Here is a 15841-nt window from a genome sequence, read left to right as displayed (position 1 = left end):
GCGCCCCACTTACGGTCGCGGAAAGGCGCAGCTGGGTGGGCTCCATGGCGGCGGCGCAGCCCGCCCGCCCGGCGGGTGCAGCCGGCTGGAGACGCGACCGAGGGCCGCCTCTGCCGCCCGGCCCTGATCGCCGGCCGCGGCGCTGCCCCTCCCGGAAACCAGGGGCAGAGGCGGAGCAGGGCCGCGGCGAGGGCTGCCTCCCTCCGCCGCTGGCGGGCGGGCGGCGCAAGGCAGCGGGGCGCGGGGAGCTGGCGGAGCGCGGAGGGGTGCCGGCGGGCGGGCGGGGGCGGGAGAGGGCGAGGGCGAGCCGCGCCGGCAGGGGAGGGGAGGGGAAAGCCGCTCATCATGTTTAGGGGCGAGGGGAGTCTCCCTGCCCGGCAACCCGGTGCGCGGCCCCGGCTGCGGCGGTCTCCGCCTCTGGGAAGGTAGGACTTGGCCGTAGTGGCTCCCAGGGAGGCCTTAGCGAGCCCCTCTCCCCTCCATTCCCGGGCGCTTTGGGGCTTTGGAGTCTCCGTTGGAAGGGTCCCCCGGGGAGGGCTCGAGGAGGTGCGGGTGGCTCCGGAGGAGGCCCATCGGGGAGGAAGAGCCGCGGGCGCCTGCTCCTCGGCGGGCAGGAGCTGCCAGGCGGCCCCGGGGCCGGGCTTCCTGCGGTAGGTGTGGGCGCTGCCCTGGCCGCGGCACAGCCCTCCTTCCCAGCCGTGCTAATGCCCTGGCAGCCTCGGCAAGGTAACCTGTAACGTTGGTTTCCACATGTCGTAGCGGTTTCTCTTCTTTTCAATCGCATCTCGCAGTTAGAAGAAGGGAAGGCAAATGTGTGACCCAGTTTCTCTGTGAGGACCAACGGCAACGGGGTGATAGAGTTTGGGAGCCTGTGGGTTGCATCAGAGAAAGGAGCTTTGTAAACTAAAACTGTTTTCTCATAAGCTAGCTGGGAAGTGCCAGTCTTCAGCATTAAGTCATCAGATACAGCAAGTAGCTGTCAAGGAGCTGATATTGTTTCCGATCAAACATTAGGGCGCACGATATCTGAACCAGCATTTTGACTGCTGAGGTCTGAATGCTTTAATCCATTACAGATATTTTATTCTGGGCTGTATCAGAGTTTCCAGCTATGTTATTGATTCCTGGAGTCTTAAACCACAGATACACTTAATACAGGCAAATTTTCAAAATTGAAATACTACTGCTGTCATTGTAATATACAAGTTGTAAAATGTAAGTTGTGGCTAGCTGCTATTATGCAGTAAGGCAGTGTATTATGCAGTAAGTTGGCAGTGTACCTCCTTGCCTGGGATACGGAATCTGAGTTTTAAAAGCAAAAGTATTTTTTCTCCTGACCTAGTATTTGTATCACTTGTTATGTTATTATCACTCTGAAAGGATGTGAAGGTGATGCCAAACTGTCCTGAGGAAAGGAACTGAGCAGCAATCTGCTTATTTGAATGCATGCAGTATTCTGCTGAAGTCCTACTGAATGTGGCCTGTTTCCTCTAAAGGGCAGAGACTCCTGCAAAAATGGTATTGTCCTAATTAATAATTTAAATATCTCAAAATAAATAATGTATACCCACAAAGCTGTAATAGCAGGCATCTTTTTGTTGTTCCTCTCTTATGGAAATGGCAGACTGCTTTACTGTGAATGAATCCTGACATGATTCTGGAAACTGGGCCAACATATCATTGATTATGCACTTTGAAGAAAAGTGGGAAAGGTAGAGGGAAGATTTACAGTTCTTGAATCTCTTGGCATTATTCTTTGGCCACAAAAGCCTGCATATACAAAAAATAAAATTTCTGGGACAGAGGAAAATTCTGCAGTGAGTCCAACTATAGCAACTGTAGTAGGTGCTGAAGTTATTTTATAAATGGCTTCTCTGAGAATAACAGCTCGGTAAGCTAGATAATTTCATCTTACTGTGTTATGCTTTTCTGATATCTGACTGTGTTGCTTTCAGACATCACCTGACTGTTTTTTATATGTGGGCTACAGTAAGCTATAGCTGGGGAAGCAGATCAGAAATGGCATCCTAAATAAATTGGAAGTTGAAACTGGACCTGTCCTTAGCCCTTGGTATATGGATGATAGCTTGATCCTGTGGCAGTATCTCAGTAGTTTAAATCTAGCATCAGTATACTTTGACACCGAAAAGGACACTTCTCTCATCCAAGTTCCACAGGACTGAAAGATAAGGGAAAAAGAAGAGATGGGCATAACTCTTTGCAGGGTGGGAGGCACTACACTTTTAAGCTGAATTTTGACAGTTGTAACCCAAACTTTAGGAGCATAGTTTTCTATAAATCAGTCTATGGGTTAGCGGCTGCTGAAGAGAGCATTCCTCTTCTTGAGCTGGCAATAATGCTTGTCTGACAACTTCTGCTGAACTGCAGCGTTTAATTTTCTGCCAGTCTAGCTCCTCTGACTGTCCTCCTGTGGAGTCTGATGAGTAACAGCGCTGGTGCGAAAAAAGGTTAAGGATGGAGGGATGGGACAGGAGGGAAGGGGGAGATGAGAAACAAAGGTGGCTCTTTCATCGGCAGCTCTCTATTAGATCAGCCTAGCAGTAGCAGTCACATGAAACTATACTCTTGAATTGCAGTAGCCCTGAACTTCATGGCCCACAAAGGAGAGAACATCACCGTAGTTTGTATTTTACTCATGTCCTAAATGTAGAAATGGGCTAAATATGAGACCTAGTGTATCCAGAAAGCCTAGGTCAGGCATGATTTTAAAACCTTCAAGAAGTAAATGTATATCTCCAAAGTTTTCAAATTGTCAACATGTTCTTAACTTTAATCACTCTGTTTTTCTGATGACTCAGTGTAACAGTTCCATAGGAAGTTTTGGGAAGAAGAAATTGAAATTTCTTCCCAGGCATATTCTTAATAATACAATGTTCATGATTCTGAAATACTCCCAAGAGTTAATCAGCTTCTCTGTATTTACATTGATACTATCTTATTCCAGTCACCTATGTAATCACAGATCATATTATGCACAGACCATGGAGATAGCCTCAGTATGCAAAAACTAGACAAAAAGGGCTAGTTTTATTTGCTTGAATTTGCCACTTCTCAGCCATTCAGATTAATTAAATGGGTGGTAAAACTGTTGTTGACATCATTATGAATACATATTGACTCATGGCATCTGTACTGGAGAGGGAAATGTGCATTTTATCATCTGGGATGCGTGTTCAGGACAGACCTCTGACTTTCTTTCTTATCATTTGAGGGTAGCATTATGTTTACTTAATTGTCCCATATTTTTAGAGAGGGTACTTTTATCAATGTGTATGTACCAAAAGAAGTTATTAAATCCTGGAGATGCAGAATTCAAAGGACCATACCTGGCATACTTAGAATCATAAAATGGTTTGGGTTGGAAGGGACCTTTAAAAGTCATCTAGTCCAACCCCCCTGCAAGAAGCAGGGACATCTTCAGCTAGATCAGGTTGGTCAGACCCCCATCCAACCTGGCCTTGAATGTTTCCAGGGATGGGGCTGTTCCTAAAAGCTTACAGTATAGGAGATTTCACAGCATAAATAGCTTCATCTATTAGCCTCTTAGGCATATAGGGTTTTTTTTTTCCCTAATATCTAAGATAAATCTCCTTTGTTGCTACCTGAGATCATTTCTTAATGCCCTACACTAGTTGAAACAGAAGGCAAGAATTGATCATCATTTTAATAACAAAACTTTAAATACTGGAAGAAATATATACTCACATTCTTCCCTTTTTGATGCTAAGTCAATAAAAATGTTTCATCCTTTCCATATAGATTACATTTTTGAGAGCTCTTATATGTTTCGTTGCTCTTCTTCAGACTCAGATTTCTCTCTCTATTTTCAAGAAACACTAAGCACATCTATTTAGTCCTCATCAGTATTCATCTAGGAAGAAATACCTCAGCCTTCCTGCAGGAGATCTTTGCCTCCTAAGATCTTCTTCTGGTAAGGCTGCTTAAACTCAACAGCTTCTGAATTCTTTGGTCAAAATTAGTTTGGTTAGTTGATTAAAAAATTGGTCTAATTTTTAATGAAGCAAATCAGGCAGCTGTGCCAGCAGGCCAGAAAAAAGCAGTTACCACCGGTATGGAGAGCGAGGGCCAGGTGGTCACTGACAACCATATCCATTATAAGAGCTGTTCGCAGAGGGTGTGTCTGACTATGTTTGAGTTTGATTATGAGAAAGTGATGTGGAAACATCCAGAATGCTAGTAAGATTGAGGTTTGTCATGTCTAATCTTTCCTTGTTCTCCATTAAGTCAGTTGTTTTGTTGAACAGTGAGGAAATTAGACTTTCCAACATTATTTTATATTGGCACCTTCTTATCTTCTACATGTCTATGAAGTAAGTTGCCAAATCATTTATTTTCATGTCTTCATAGTACGAACAGTCTCATGGCATATGTTGTGTTCCTGATTTTCATCTCCTTCTCTCTGAACTCCCCTAGTAATTTGTAGAAAAGCAAGTAGAACTAAAAATGGACATTCACATATGCCAGTAACGTTACACTCAGTAAGTGTAGTTCTTCTTTTAGATGTACCTGTGTACAACTTCAGGGATGAACTATGCCTCCCCACAGGCCCCAAGCAATATTTTGGTTAGGCAGCTGACTCCCAAGCCTGAGCCTTCCTGACAGTCAGGGAAAACCAGTGGGGCTGTGCTGAGGGGCAATGGCTCATATTCACCTGTTCCCGTCACTGGGACTGGTCACTCCAGACTGGTCATTAATGACTGCCGTCATTCTGAAGTCATCTAGAGATTATGTAAAGAGAGCAGGTTGCTGAAATGCATGTTTATTTTGTCAAATTCAGTAAATGGTGTGTTCCACATTTTTTTGTCACAGAGAGGATATCAAATATGAAGTTTAACTAGCCACTAGGTGTCAATGTTGTTGTGCAAAAAGGTAAATGCAGTTTTATTTGTTTGGCTGATAATTTATTAAGTAAAAGCACTTCTGATTTTAAATTTTTTTCCAGTATAGAGTCATTTACAAAAAATAATCATAGACAAGCCTGTGCTATGTCCAGTATTTCGAGAGCAGCTGTGCTGTTTTATGCTATTTTGGAGTTGCAATTAACATTTTAGTGTGTAATCATTGTTAGAAAAGTGCCTTTGAAAAAAATAGCATCTGATTGTTCATTGGTTTCCTCCCTTGTTCCAAAATCCTAGATCTTTGTATAAGTAAACAACCATTGCACAGCTTGTATTTCTTAATAAGATAAAATAGAGATAATATTATGATAGCTAATCCTATTTTAAGAGTATAGAACTTACTAAATTCCAAGTATCAGTGGAAATTTTCTTCTTAGTTATTTCTGTTTAACACCATTGGACATCAATATCAAATACACCAAGTAGAGACAGAATTTCGGGAACACTTAGGCCTCCAATATGATAAACAATTTGGAAAACTTGTTTCTTTTGAAAATGACTAAATGCAGAGGTGACAGATGATGGAATTTTAGAAGGCTACATGAAGTACAATTTGACCCATGGACCTTTCTTACTCCAGGCTGCTGTACTTCTAGGGCGAATACATCACTCTCAACCTCCACAGCTACTTACTGTCTAAGGCAGTATCAGACTTTTATCTGAAGGCAGTGGTTCTGTTGGCTGTCTTCAGAGCACTTTGAGACCAAAGTTTGGGAATTAGTTTTAAAAACACTAATCCAAAACTCAAGAAAAAGACAGTACACATCTCAAATTCCAGGTTAAGCTTGTTCTGCTGATAAGAGAAAAAAAAAAATCAGAGACTTCTATTAAAAATTGAGTTGAAGCTTTCAGCTGATGTGAAAATCTCCAAGAAGAAAAATATGAGGAAATTGTTTCATCATCATGCTCAACACTTTGTTTGATGGTAACATCACTTACACTCTTAACATGCTAATGAATCACAGAAAATGAAGACTTATAACTGTTTTAATTTCTAACATCTATTTTAGTTTCTTGACTATGAATACAGAGTTATGTAAGGATCTTATAATAATATCTTGAAAACCAGATTGTTTCAGTCATTTATTCTGTTGCACTCAGAGGAACAACCTTGATTCTAAAATTCCTGCAAGCCCTTATGTGTTAGTATGTGTAACGTGAATAAAGCCAGTATGACTCTATAAAGACTAACTGTTTCAGCTATGGAAATAATAAAGCAGAGTTGCATCAAAAAATAATTCATGAAAGCAACCTCCTGTATTATCTCTACAGTTGGGTGTTTGTTTTTTGTTTTTTTGAAGTCAAGAATTTTGCCTAATAAATCCCCTAGACATGTATTATGTAGACTCCTGTCTATTGTCCTGCAGTTGTCACTGCTACTGGCACAGTTGTGTGGCAGGTAATTTTGGTCTCCAGAGCTTACAGTCTGGCAGCTTGGCTGAGAACAAAGCTTACTAAAAGATTACACATACATGTAGGCATGCATAAACAAGTTTAGTGACTTCAGCCTATCGAGAATTTAATTAAAAAGTAATTATCAATATGCACAAAATACTACTTCTTTGTTTTATCAACCTGCATTGAAATAAATGGAATTCAGAAACTAACTCCTCCAATGTGTTCCAGTTCTCATTTGAGGAGATTTTAGAAGTGCATTATGCTTAAATTCCCTCAAGTATGAATATTTTCCTAAGACAGCAAAGAATGCTTAATCCTACTTTTATGTCTTGATCTGTTATGGTGAAAAGCGACTGATAGCATTCAAACACGTAAATCCAAGAAAAAGGGAAATGTGCTTTTCCCAGTTTTTTCTTATATGAGGGGGAAATAAGAGAAAATAATAAGCAAGAGACAAGGAAAATATAGTAAAGTGGAAATAAAAAACCCAACCAACAAAGAAGCAATTTACTTGCATTTTTTTTTTAATTATACAGTTTCCCACTGCATTTGTTTTGTGAAAATAAAAAAATACGTGAGCAAAGTTACAGTCTGTTGCACTTTTAAACCATAGTGGAAAAGATAGGTATTCCCTTGTTTCCTAATGCACATTTTTGTGTATAGTATCTACCATGTATATATATGTTCATAATAATTCACTTATGATGAGAATTGAGGCAAGGTACAAATCATTTACAGTTGAATGTACGGAATCTAAAGTCTTCTATATAAAAAGGTGAGTGACAAATCACTATCTTGAGTCACAGAAGCATTTAAGCACTGCTCATGTACCTGGCATAGAAAACCTTTAAAAGGAAGGTGCCTCAGGCTCTGCATCTAAGATTTAATGTAATAGAAAAATAAGGTCTTATTCCTGCATGTACGTTCCAGAAAACACCTGTGCTTTTAGAGATGCATTGCTTAACCAAAACTTGAGATCGTAATCCAAGAATCAAGAAGGTCAGTCTGCGAACTGTACTATGCGGTTGGTCAGGTGTGCTCATCACAGTGTTTGCCACTGGTTGTCCTAAAGCTAAGAAAATATTTCATAGCAGAGATTATTTGCTATATACAGTGGTATAGTCAAGTGTTTGGGATCACACAGATAGATTTTTAAAAATAACGTATAAAAGCATAATAGGGCATAATGATGACAGAATCAACCCTCATTCTACCTTATAATTTCAGTGGGATTACTTAGGTAGTAAACTAGTACAGTAACTGCACGTAGAGGCTGATAGTATCTGGCTTATCCACAGCTGAGGTGATCAACAGCTGATCATTCAGTGGGAACTGAAGAATGCAGGGATATAAAGAGGCTGCTCTGAGCAGTGAAGTAAAAATTCCTATTTCACTTTTTTTAAATGAACATCCCTATAGAGTACTACTGTGAGACCTCATTTAATTAATACCATTAGCCATTCTGCTAGAATTGATCTTTTGTTAGTAAAAGTATACCACTGATTGCCAGATTTTGGAAATAATAGGGGTTATATTTCAAATTACATACAATTTTGTGTTATTTAATCACCAATATATCTCAGACATAAATAACTGAAATACTATCTACCTTTCTATTGAAAGTATTGCCAGGATACTATTCATTCCATGGCACCTAAGTGGAACGGGAAGGACAGCTATCCTAAATGGGAACAATTAGTCTAACTTAGTTTCAAATATCAAGTTATGTTACTTATAGCCAGCAACACTGAGCTGTGCAATATCCACCATTTCAGAAGTAAAAGTGGCAGAGTCAAAAAGCTGCTGAGGAAAGTATCTACAGTGAGTAAAAAGAAATATTCCAGCTTGTACCTTGGGGAAGAGCCTGCAACTTGCTGAAACCACATTCCATTTGCAAGTGATACATTAAAATGTTAACAGTTATGTATCTAGATGAGTGCCTTTCTTGAATGGAAATAAAACCTAACCATATGAAGGATAAGGGTTAGGACATGAAGTGAGATTTGAGTGAAAAAACATTTTCTTCAGCGAGTAATGGAATTTTCTCTAAGTTTGCATTACACTATCTTCAATACACAGTTCTTAAAAGATGGAGTTTATTATTTAAAGTTATACTAGGATCTGTTTTAGTGTATTTTAATAATCTTGGTTTAGTCAATCCATGCCACTCTTTCCCTGTACAATGAACTTCTATTTGAACCTCAGCCTTAACAGGATCAGTATTTGGCAGGTTTCTATAACCTGAGTCTGTTAACAAAAGGAAAATATGCTTCTGACTACCTCATTTATCTTAGATATGGTCATACTCCATCCACAAGTTTTAAGAACTAGGAAAATTGATATTTGGAGGTAAAATATTAAATTCAGTTCCTAATATGGGACTCCTGAAGCATCATCTTTCTCATGCAATTTTCTGTTGAGCTTCAAGTTTTCACTGTAATTTTCTAAATCACCTAAGTTTTTAGAAAGTTAATGTAGCTGAGTAAGTTTAAGGCATTCTGTATACAGAAATGAACTTGTTTTATTATGTGTTTAGAAGCTAATGTATACTGTGGAATAAAACTCTCATGTTTCTAGGTAGGAGTTACTTTAATGACCGGTATTTTGCCATCCATTCTTTCTTGCAACTTATCCATTAACTCATGTATCTTGCCTTCAAATTCAAGATCAGATTGTTACCACTTGGAAGGATTCTACTGCATCATGAAAGAAAAGTAAGTCTTATTCAGACTCTTGCTTATCTCCATTAGTCTGATCTTCATCATCTTGAATGGATGCAACCGGTGATATTCTTCTAATGTAGAAAAGGGATTTCTGAAAGCTGCAAAATATTTTAAGATGCTTTTAATTGCAGAGTAGAGAGATAGCTATGTTCTAGAGACAGTCCTCAAAACTTCCACATGTTCAAGCTTGACAAAATAAAGTCTTTTGTATTATTCCAAATTTCTTGTCAGACAGATTTTGAAAATGTAGGTTTCATAACCTTAACAATCAAATTACACTTATCTATAGCACGCTTCACTGTTTTAGGCAGTATATGAGTTGCAAAGTTATGTACAAGCAGTTTTTCACTTGCACAATCCATTAAATTGTAGACAGAGAGGTAACTTCCAAAATTAACATTAGCTTTGTCAGCATTGACAGAGGATGCACTGCCAGAAGTTCAAAACAACGGTGTGTAGTACAATTTTTAAATGTGGTTTCATCACTATCTTGAAAGTAATCAAATAGATGATGATTTGTCATCCTTTCAGCTCTGTAGTAAGAACAACTAGCAAAGCATTTTGATATTTTCTTACTTGGAGACATCAATACCTGCAGAAAAATATGCCCATACAACAGAATATTAAATTATTTTTCCAGTTAAAAAGAGTCTAATGTGCTATTAATATATTAAGGTACTGTTGTGCTGTGATCTAACACTACAGTATGAAAAGCAAAGCCTTAAACTTATGGTGACATCCATTATTTGTGTTGGTTTGCAGTTCAGTACAGTCTTAGAACACCACAAATGCCCTGACCTTTGAGCCTGAGAGCCTTTATGAAATCCCAGGTCACAGATAATAGCACAGCTGCCCGTCAGCCACGTCCACGCGGATCCTCCATGTCCTCGGCAAAGAGGGATTTAGCTGTCTTCCTAACATCACCCATTCTGAATCTATAGCAACCCTCCTTTAATACACGAAGCTATTTTTAGCATCAGGGCAGCCTTGAAAACAGCAGGTAAAGCATGAAAAGAATGAATAAGTGGCTGTGGTGCTTGCCTGTGAATAGAAGCTATATATAGCTCTTGAGAGAGAGAGAGAGAGAGAGCTCTTAATACATGTAATGTGTATATGAGGGGAGATCTGCCTCCTCTCAGGGAGGGGAGGTGTCAGAAACATAGAGCATTACTACTACTTCTGACCTGAGCAGTTATCTAAAAAGTCATTATTTCAGATCGTTCTGTTTAGGAAAATAAATTGTTAATGGAATCAGGTATCTTTGACTCAGTCTTTATTTGCAAAGAACATATAGCATTCATTTCCCTGAGTGAAGAGCAAACTGAACAGCAGGAGACTGCTTGCATCTTCAAGCTCTTTTCAGCCAGTACTTGCTCCAAGAAGTTCTCTAGGGACGTTTCTCATGACCCTCTTTGCAATGCCTGGGGTTCAAGATCTTGGTTTCTCTGATGTTTCTGCTGCTCTCTGAGTTCCCACTCCTGGTTTCTTGTCCTTCTCTTTTTCTCTTATATATTCATCCATTTGCTTCAAAAAATGCTTAAGAAAATAAGCCACATGTGCCTTTCTTTAATCAGTAGTGTGTGCCATTTATTTGGCTGGGGAGCTATATTGCTTCATGAAGGAGCTTATTACTTCTTACTGATGTATTATATCAAGGCTGGGAATTAGGCGCTCCAGTTTTAATGACTCTCTGCCTAAATCACAAGGGCAGCAACAGTGGAAACTTGCAGATGCCTAAAAGTGATTGGTGTCTGAAAGAAAGTCAGCTGTATGGAATTTGTGGTGTTGTCTCAGAAAAGCGATACATAGGAAGCATTGTAGGCTCAAAATGGGAATGTTACCATACTCAAGGTAGGGAAAATCCTTTAGCTTCTGAGAAGTCTTAACTAAAATATGTATCTCTCTGTTGCTGTGAAAATTACATGTAAAACTGCAGCCAGTTCTTAGATAACAATATTGTGTTGGTTTTGCTCTCCCATTGCAGAGGGAGAGAGCCAGCAGCCAAAAGAGCAAATCCTTTCTTAAAGCTGTACTGAGTAAATAGCACGTTGGCATATGAGCACACAGATGCGATGGACTTCAGCCCTCCAAAGTCTCCTCTGCAGGAACTTGTGGTTTGTAACAAAAAGGGACGGGGGAGTTCAGCTTGGTATGGTATCTTATTTGATGGAGAATCTGTGCTGGGCTTGTGCAGTGGCAGTGTGTCCAGCATAAGGTGGAGTGGGGTGTCAGGCAGATCCAGTATTTGCCTGAGGGAAAAGCAATTAGCTCTTAGAGAAATAAGGTATTTTCCCAAATTTCTTGAATTGTTAAGAACAGGAAAAACATCAGTAAAATACACTTGTGAAGCTATCACCAAAGACCCCTTAAAATGTTTCAGCACTGATCCAAATTCCAGCTTTGTAAAGCATTTTGATTAGCAATGATGAAACAATAATACGTGTTTGATGAGGCACATCCTTCTCATTGTGCAATTCATTATGTCAGTGGCACTCCGGTGAGGCTTTTACTGGAACTATTTCAGTGACTTCAGTGGCGCTAAGATTTCTTTCATTGTGAATTATTCAGGGCGTAGAAACCTTCTGTTTTTAACGAGTAAAGATTCTCTCCTCAAAAGCCTGTTATCTCTGCCATGTAACAAATAATTTTCCTATGTACATTTAAATAAATAACATTTAGTTACATTTTTTTTCTGTCTGCAAAATGACAAGAAAAAATAAATACAAGTTTATAAAGATTAGAATAATTCTGCAGTGAGCCAATGCCGTGAAAAAAGTACAGAAGGGCAATGTAAGATAGCACAGGTCAAGGAAAGGATTTTATAACATTCTGTCTGCTTTTAATTAGCATCTTGGCAAACTGGAAGAGCTCAAGCATTTTTTCCATGTATTACAGACTTTTCTAGCTGCCAATTAAATGGCATTTAGCTACAGTGACAGTGGTATGTTGTTTTGGGTCTGTAGAAAGCACTTGCTCATGCTAGAGTATCTGGGACATTTTGTTTCAGATACAGGGTTCTTACTGGACTGGATTTTCTATCGCTCTGTGTTTTTTTGTGCAGGCGTGAAGAATACCTCCTATGAACAACTACTGAATTAATAAATAGTCCAAGGGGCTGGCAGGGTGGAGACTGTAATTATCAAGAGTCAGTTTGTATACACCTCTTGAGGGTCTGTCTTCCAGTTAGATGGTAACTTCTAAACGATGCTAGCTAAATACTAGGGCATTTTATGAGATTTATATTTTGTCCTGTTTGGTCCAGACTGAGGTAGATTGTCACCAGTTCTATCCCATGGTTCATTTAAATGTTTGTAGCATTTGTAATATAGAACTGCCCCTCACACGTGTGGCTCGCTATACGTCTTCTCTAACAGCAAGACCAATGCTCCCTGCTCGCTCCTGTCCTCAGCTGCTTGTTCGGCTCTATCAATTCTTGTTTTGTTTTGGAAAGATTTGGGCTTGTTTAGGGTTTTATTTGGTTTTCTTTGTTTCAACAGATAATTTATTTGATCCAGTTTAGAGAATAGCATTAGAGACAGAAACACCAGTAGCGAGCTGTAGAAGGGGCAGAAGAAAGAGCCTGTGGAAAAGTAGGGGAGAGAGAAAGCATCCCACTAGGGAAAGTGTTGGACAGAACTATGTTCTCAATATCACCACTTAATTTTCTTCAGAAGTCATGAGACCATTTCCAATTATAAAATAACCATAGATTTTCTCAGTTGTATCATGCTTTTAATGTCTGATCAGGCCATGTAGGGGGCAGAAAGGCAAAAAAGTAGCTTGCATGTTTGAACACGCTTTTGCTTTTTGAGAGGTTCCTATAGAGGGCACTTTAATCTTATGCTAGGATACACGCTAGGTGATGAGTCCACTGTTAGTTCCATTGAAGTGGATGGGCATCTTGTCTGGCGGAAAAGCGTCCCCATTTCCAACCTTGCACATGTGAGGTGCTGATCTTCCCAGAGTGTAAATTAACTGCTGGCAAATTTTCCTGAATTTTTTCTTGAAAGATTGATAAAGTGTAGATTTCTGCAGCAAATGAAAACCTGGTGTTCTTCCTTATTGTTTCTTCTCTTAATACTTCCCTCTATATTAGGTGTGGTTTCAGTTCCTGCTGTGAACCATGAAGTAGCACAGCTTCCCACATCTTTGCATTGGGCTTTCTTTTGCTCTTAAGCTTGTATTTTTGCTGTTTTCTTTCCCCCCTCCCCATCTCTAAATCTCCATTGTCAGCATTTTCAAGGCAAAACACAGACAATAGAAACGAAACAGTAATTATTTGTTTAGAGCTGGAGAAAAGCGTCTAGTATTCAGGAGAGCGGTTAACTTCATGCTACTAGACTGTGTGCTGCAAAGCATACTGCTTTGTAACAGAGGTTATGAGCCTTCTAAAAAGCTGAGAAAGCAACTGGTCCCACTCTGCTGGAAAATAGAAGGCAAGAGCTAGGGAAGAGCTGAGGAATCCCAGCTCTGGGATTTATAGAGGCATCCAATCCCATTCAGAGGAGCAGGAATACACAACCCCAAAGGACACTAGGGATCAATACATGACAAGATCAGTAGGATTCGTGGGGTCTTGTTCATAATGAAGGGCCAATCCAGTAGCTGAGGTTATGTCCGTGTCTGACCTGAAGGACAGTTAATGGGTTTTTCTGTTTGATAGTTTGTTCCATTCTTTTTCTTTACTTACGTATGGTAAACTTACCAAGCTGTGGCACTTATCTGCCTGCCTTGGAAGTCAGTCAGACCAGCATGAATGGGCATCCCACAGAACATACTTAACATTAGCAGTATTGTCAATATCAGCTGTTCAAAGATGATGGATTAGGTCCTCAAAATTTTGTGATACTGTTTTAAAAGTCATGTGATATCAAAACATAGTACATTTTGAATACTTCATATCTTGCTTCTGAGCCTTCCTCCCTCTTGGTTACCCAGGAGGCTGGATGAGGTGGCCTTCCTAGGCCCCTCCCAGCCTGAGATAGCCTTTAAAAAATCCCAAGGGGTAGAAATCCTATAGCTCTAAAGTGTTTTCTGAGGTAGTTTCTAATATTCTCCACTATTTAAAAACCTACAATTGACAAGAAAGCATCCAGGATCATAAAGATGTCAGAAGTCCTTCATTGTAACAAAATAAAACCTATACATAGACTAATTTTGTCTAGCTTCTCTTTGGATATTTTTCGTAAAAAAAAATGACAGTTCAGGTAACAGTACATCTCTCCTGACATACTTTTTGTCATTGGTCAAATTCTGGTGTACTTAAGCCAGTGAGCAGTCCTAGAGCCACCTGCACAGTCACTAGGGTATGCTCCGTGGAGTAGGTGTTATTCATCACCATGCAATTTTTGGCCATGAGAGCCAGCTCACCTGACTCTCTTCAGAGGTGATCCCTTCTAACTCCACCATGAACTGTGAACTGGCTACTTTATGCAAGGGAAAGGAGACCACCCTCTGAGTTTTTCTTTCCTCTAAAGTTGGCAGCAATTTTTGACACAGGGACTGGCCTGGTTGTTCCACTTTTAATGAAACTCTTGTGGTGTAATAAAGAAGGATATCCGTAATACGGACCTGTATAGACAAGACAGGGCAAAGTCAGAAGAAGTTTCCAAATAAAACGTTCTGGGCAGCCCTCTGACCATTCCCAAGCTAGTCTGTGCTATGAGCTGTTGTAAAGCCATCTCGAGTTTTATTATGCCTAACCTGCAGAAGGCCTCTTCCTGGCAATGGCTCTTGGTGCCAGATCCATCAGGAAGCATAGTCTTTTCAGAACTGTTTAGAATTCACAAGACTTAGTTTTGTTTATTGAAAGCACAGTCTCAGTCTCAGCTGCTTTAAATTTGCCATTTGCTGCAGAATTTGTTAAAAGGGTGGCATTGGGAGAGTAAAAACTCAGACTCATGAGGTGTTTGTAGGAGTCTTTGATCTCAAAATCCTTCTGCTCCAAACACAGTGGTAACATAGCAGTGACAATGTTTTGTTCACAGAGACTCACAGATACCGGGGTGTGATTCGGACTATCGCGCATCTGTGTGGTGAAATATTATGGGCTTAACACTGAGCACAGTGAAGTTCACTAAAGTCTCGCCATCACCATCAGTGGATTTTGGATTAGGCAACATATGTGCAGGCAGCTCATGCTGAGCATAGAAAAGGCAACACAATTTTGTAAAAGCAGGATGAAATAAAGGGTAACTCTAACAGTATATGCATCTGCAAAGGGAAGTGTAGTCAGCATGAAACCACAGGAAGCTTATTAAAATTTTGTCATATGTTGGTAATGAAAACATATTGGGCTAATGCAAATATGCAAATATAGTCAATAGAGCAGAGTTAGTCCCTCAAAAAAGTGTTAAATATTTTTAAAAATGTTTTTTTGGCTGTGTTCTGACCGTTTGTTTGCTTTCCTCAGATATTTTAGCAAACAGGTTTATTCATAGAAGTATTCACATTTTAACTAGATATTTGAAAATACTTGCTAAAAATATATTTTTAGTAAGTGTTAATAATAATAAATGCATATGTTTGCTTTAGAAACCAAGCCACAGAAGTTGTGCAAAGAACCCGAGTAACACTGGGTGGTGAATACCTCCAGCGGCAACTTGCAAAAGCATCTTTAATTTTGACCGCCATATACCTGCACCAAGCTTGTTATTAGATGATTGATTATTATAAAAAATTGTTGTCACCAAACAATTCAGATACATTGTCAGAAATAAGCTGCTTGATTCTTTCATATAGAGTGAATATGTGGGAAATAATCACTTGCTAAGGCTTACT

At 39.7% G+C, this 15841-nt stretch overlaps 2 protein-coding genes across 7 annotated transcripts in view; one reads left to right on the top strand and one right to left on the bottom strand.

Annotated features, from left to right (window-relative positions):
- Nucleotides 1-141, bottom strand: part of LOC104486597 (protein FRA10AC1 homolog) — a 34385-nt gene extending 34244 nt beyond the window's left edge. For all 4 annotated transcript variants that reach the window (XR_015259113.1, XR_015259114.1, XR_015259112.1 and 1 more), the window contains exon 1: nt 14-141. Coding sequence is in view for 1 of the 4 variants with exons in the window: in XM_086752763.1 (XP_086608889.1) it covers nt 14-46 (33 nt within the window). In the remaining 3 variants the exon portion in view is untranslated. The remainder of the gene's footprint in view (nt 1-13) is intronic.
- The window catches only part of LGI1 (leucine rich glioma inactivated 1), a 32513-nt gene that overhangs the window by 651 nt on the left and 16021 nt on the right, over nt 1-15841 (top strand). Inside the window, exon 1 of one of the 3 annotated variants that reach the window (XM_086752759.1) lies at nt 361-425. The exons of 1 other annotated variant lie outside the window; for it this stretch is intronic. The gene's annotated coding sequence lies outside the window, so the exon portion shown is untranslated. Of the gene's footprint in view, nt 1-360; nt 426-524; nt 727-15841 lie in introns of those variants that run through there. One more of the 3 variants, XM_086752761.1, reaches the window with a different exon arrangement.

This window comes from Chlamydotis macqueenii, chromosome 7 (assembly GCF_036417535.1).
Source record: "Chlamydotis macqueenii isolate bChlMac1 chromosome 7, bChlMac1.mat, whole genome shotgun sequence".
Lineage (NCBI taxonomy): Eukaryota > Metazoa > Chordata > Aves > Otidiformes > Otididae > Chlamydotis > Chlamydotis macqueenii.
This window is presented reverse-complemented; position numbering and strand designations above follow the sequence as displayed.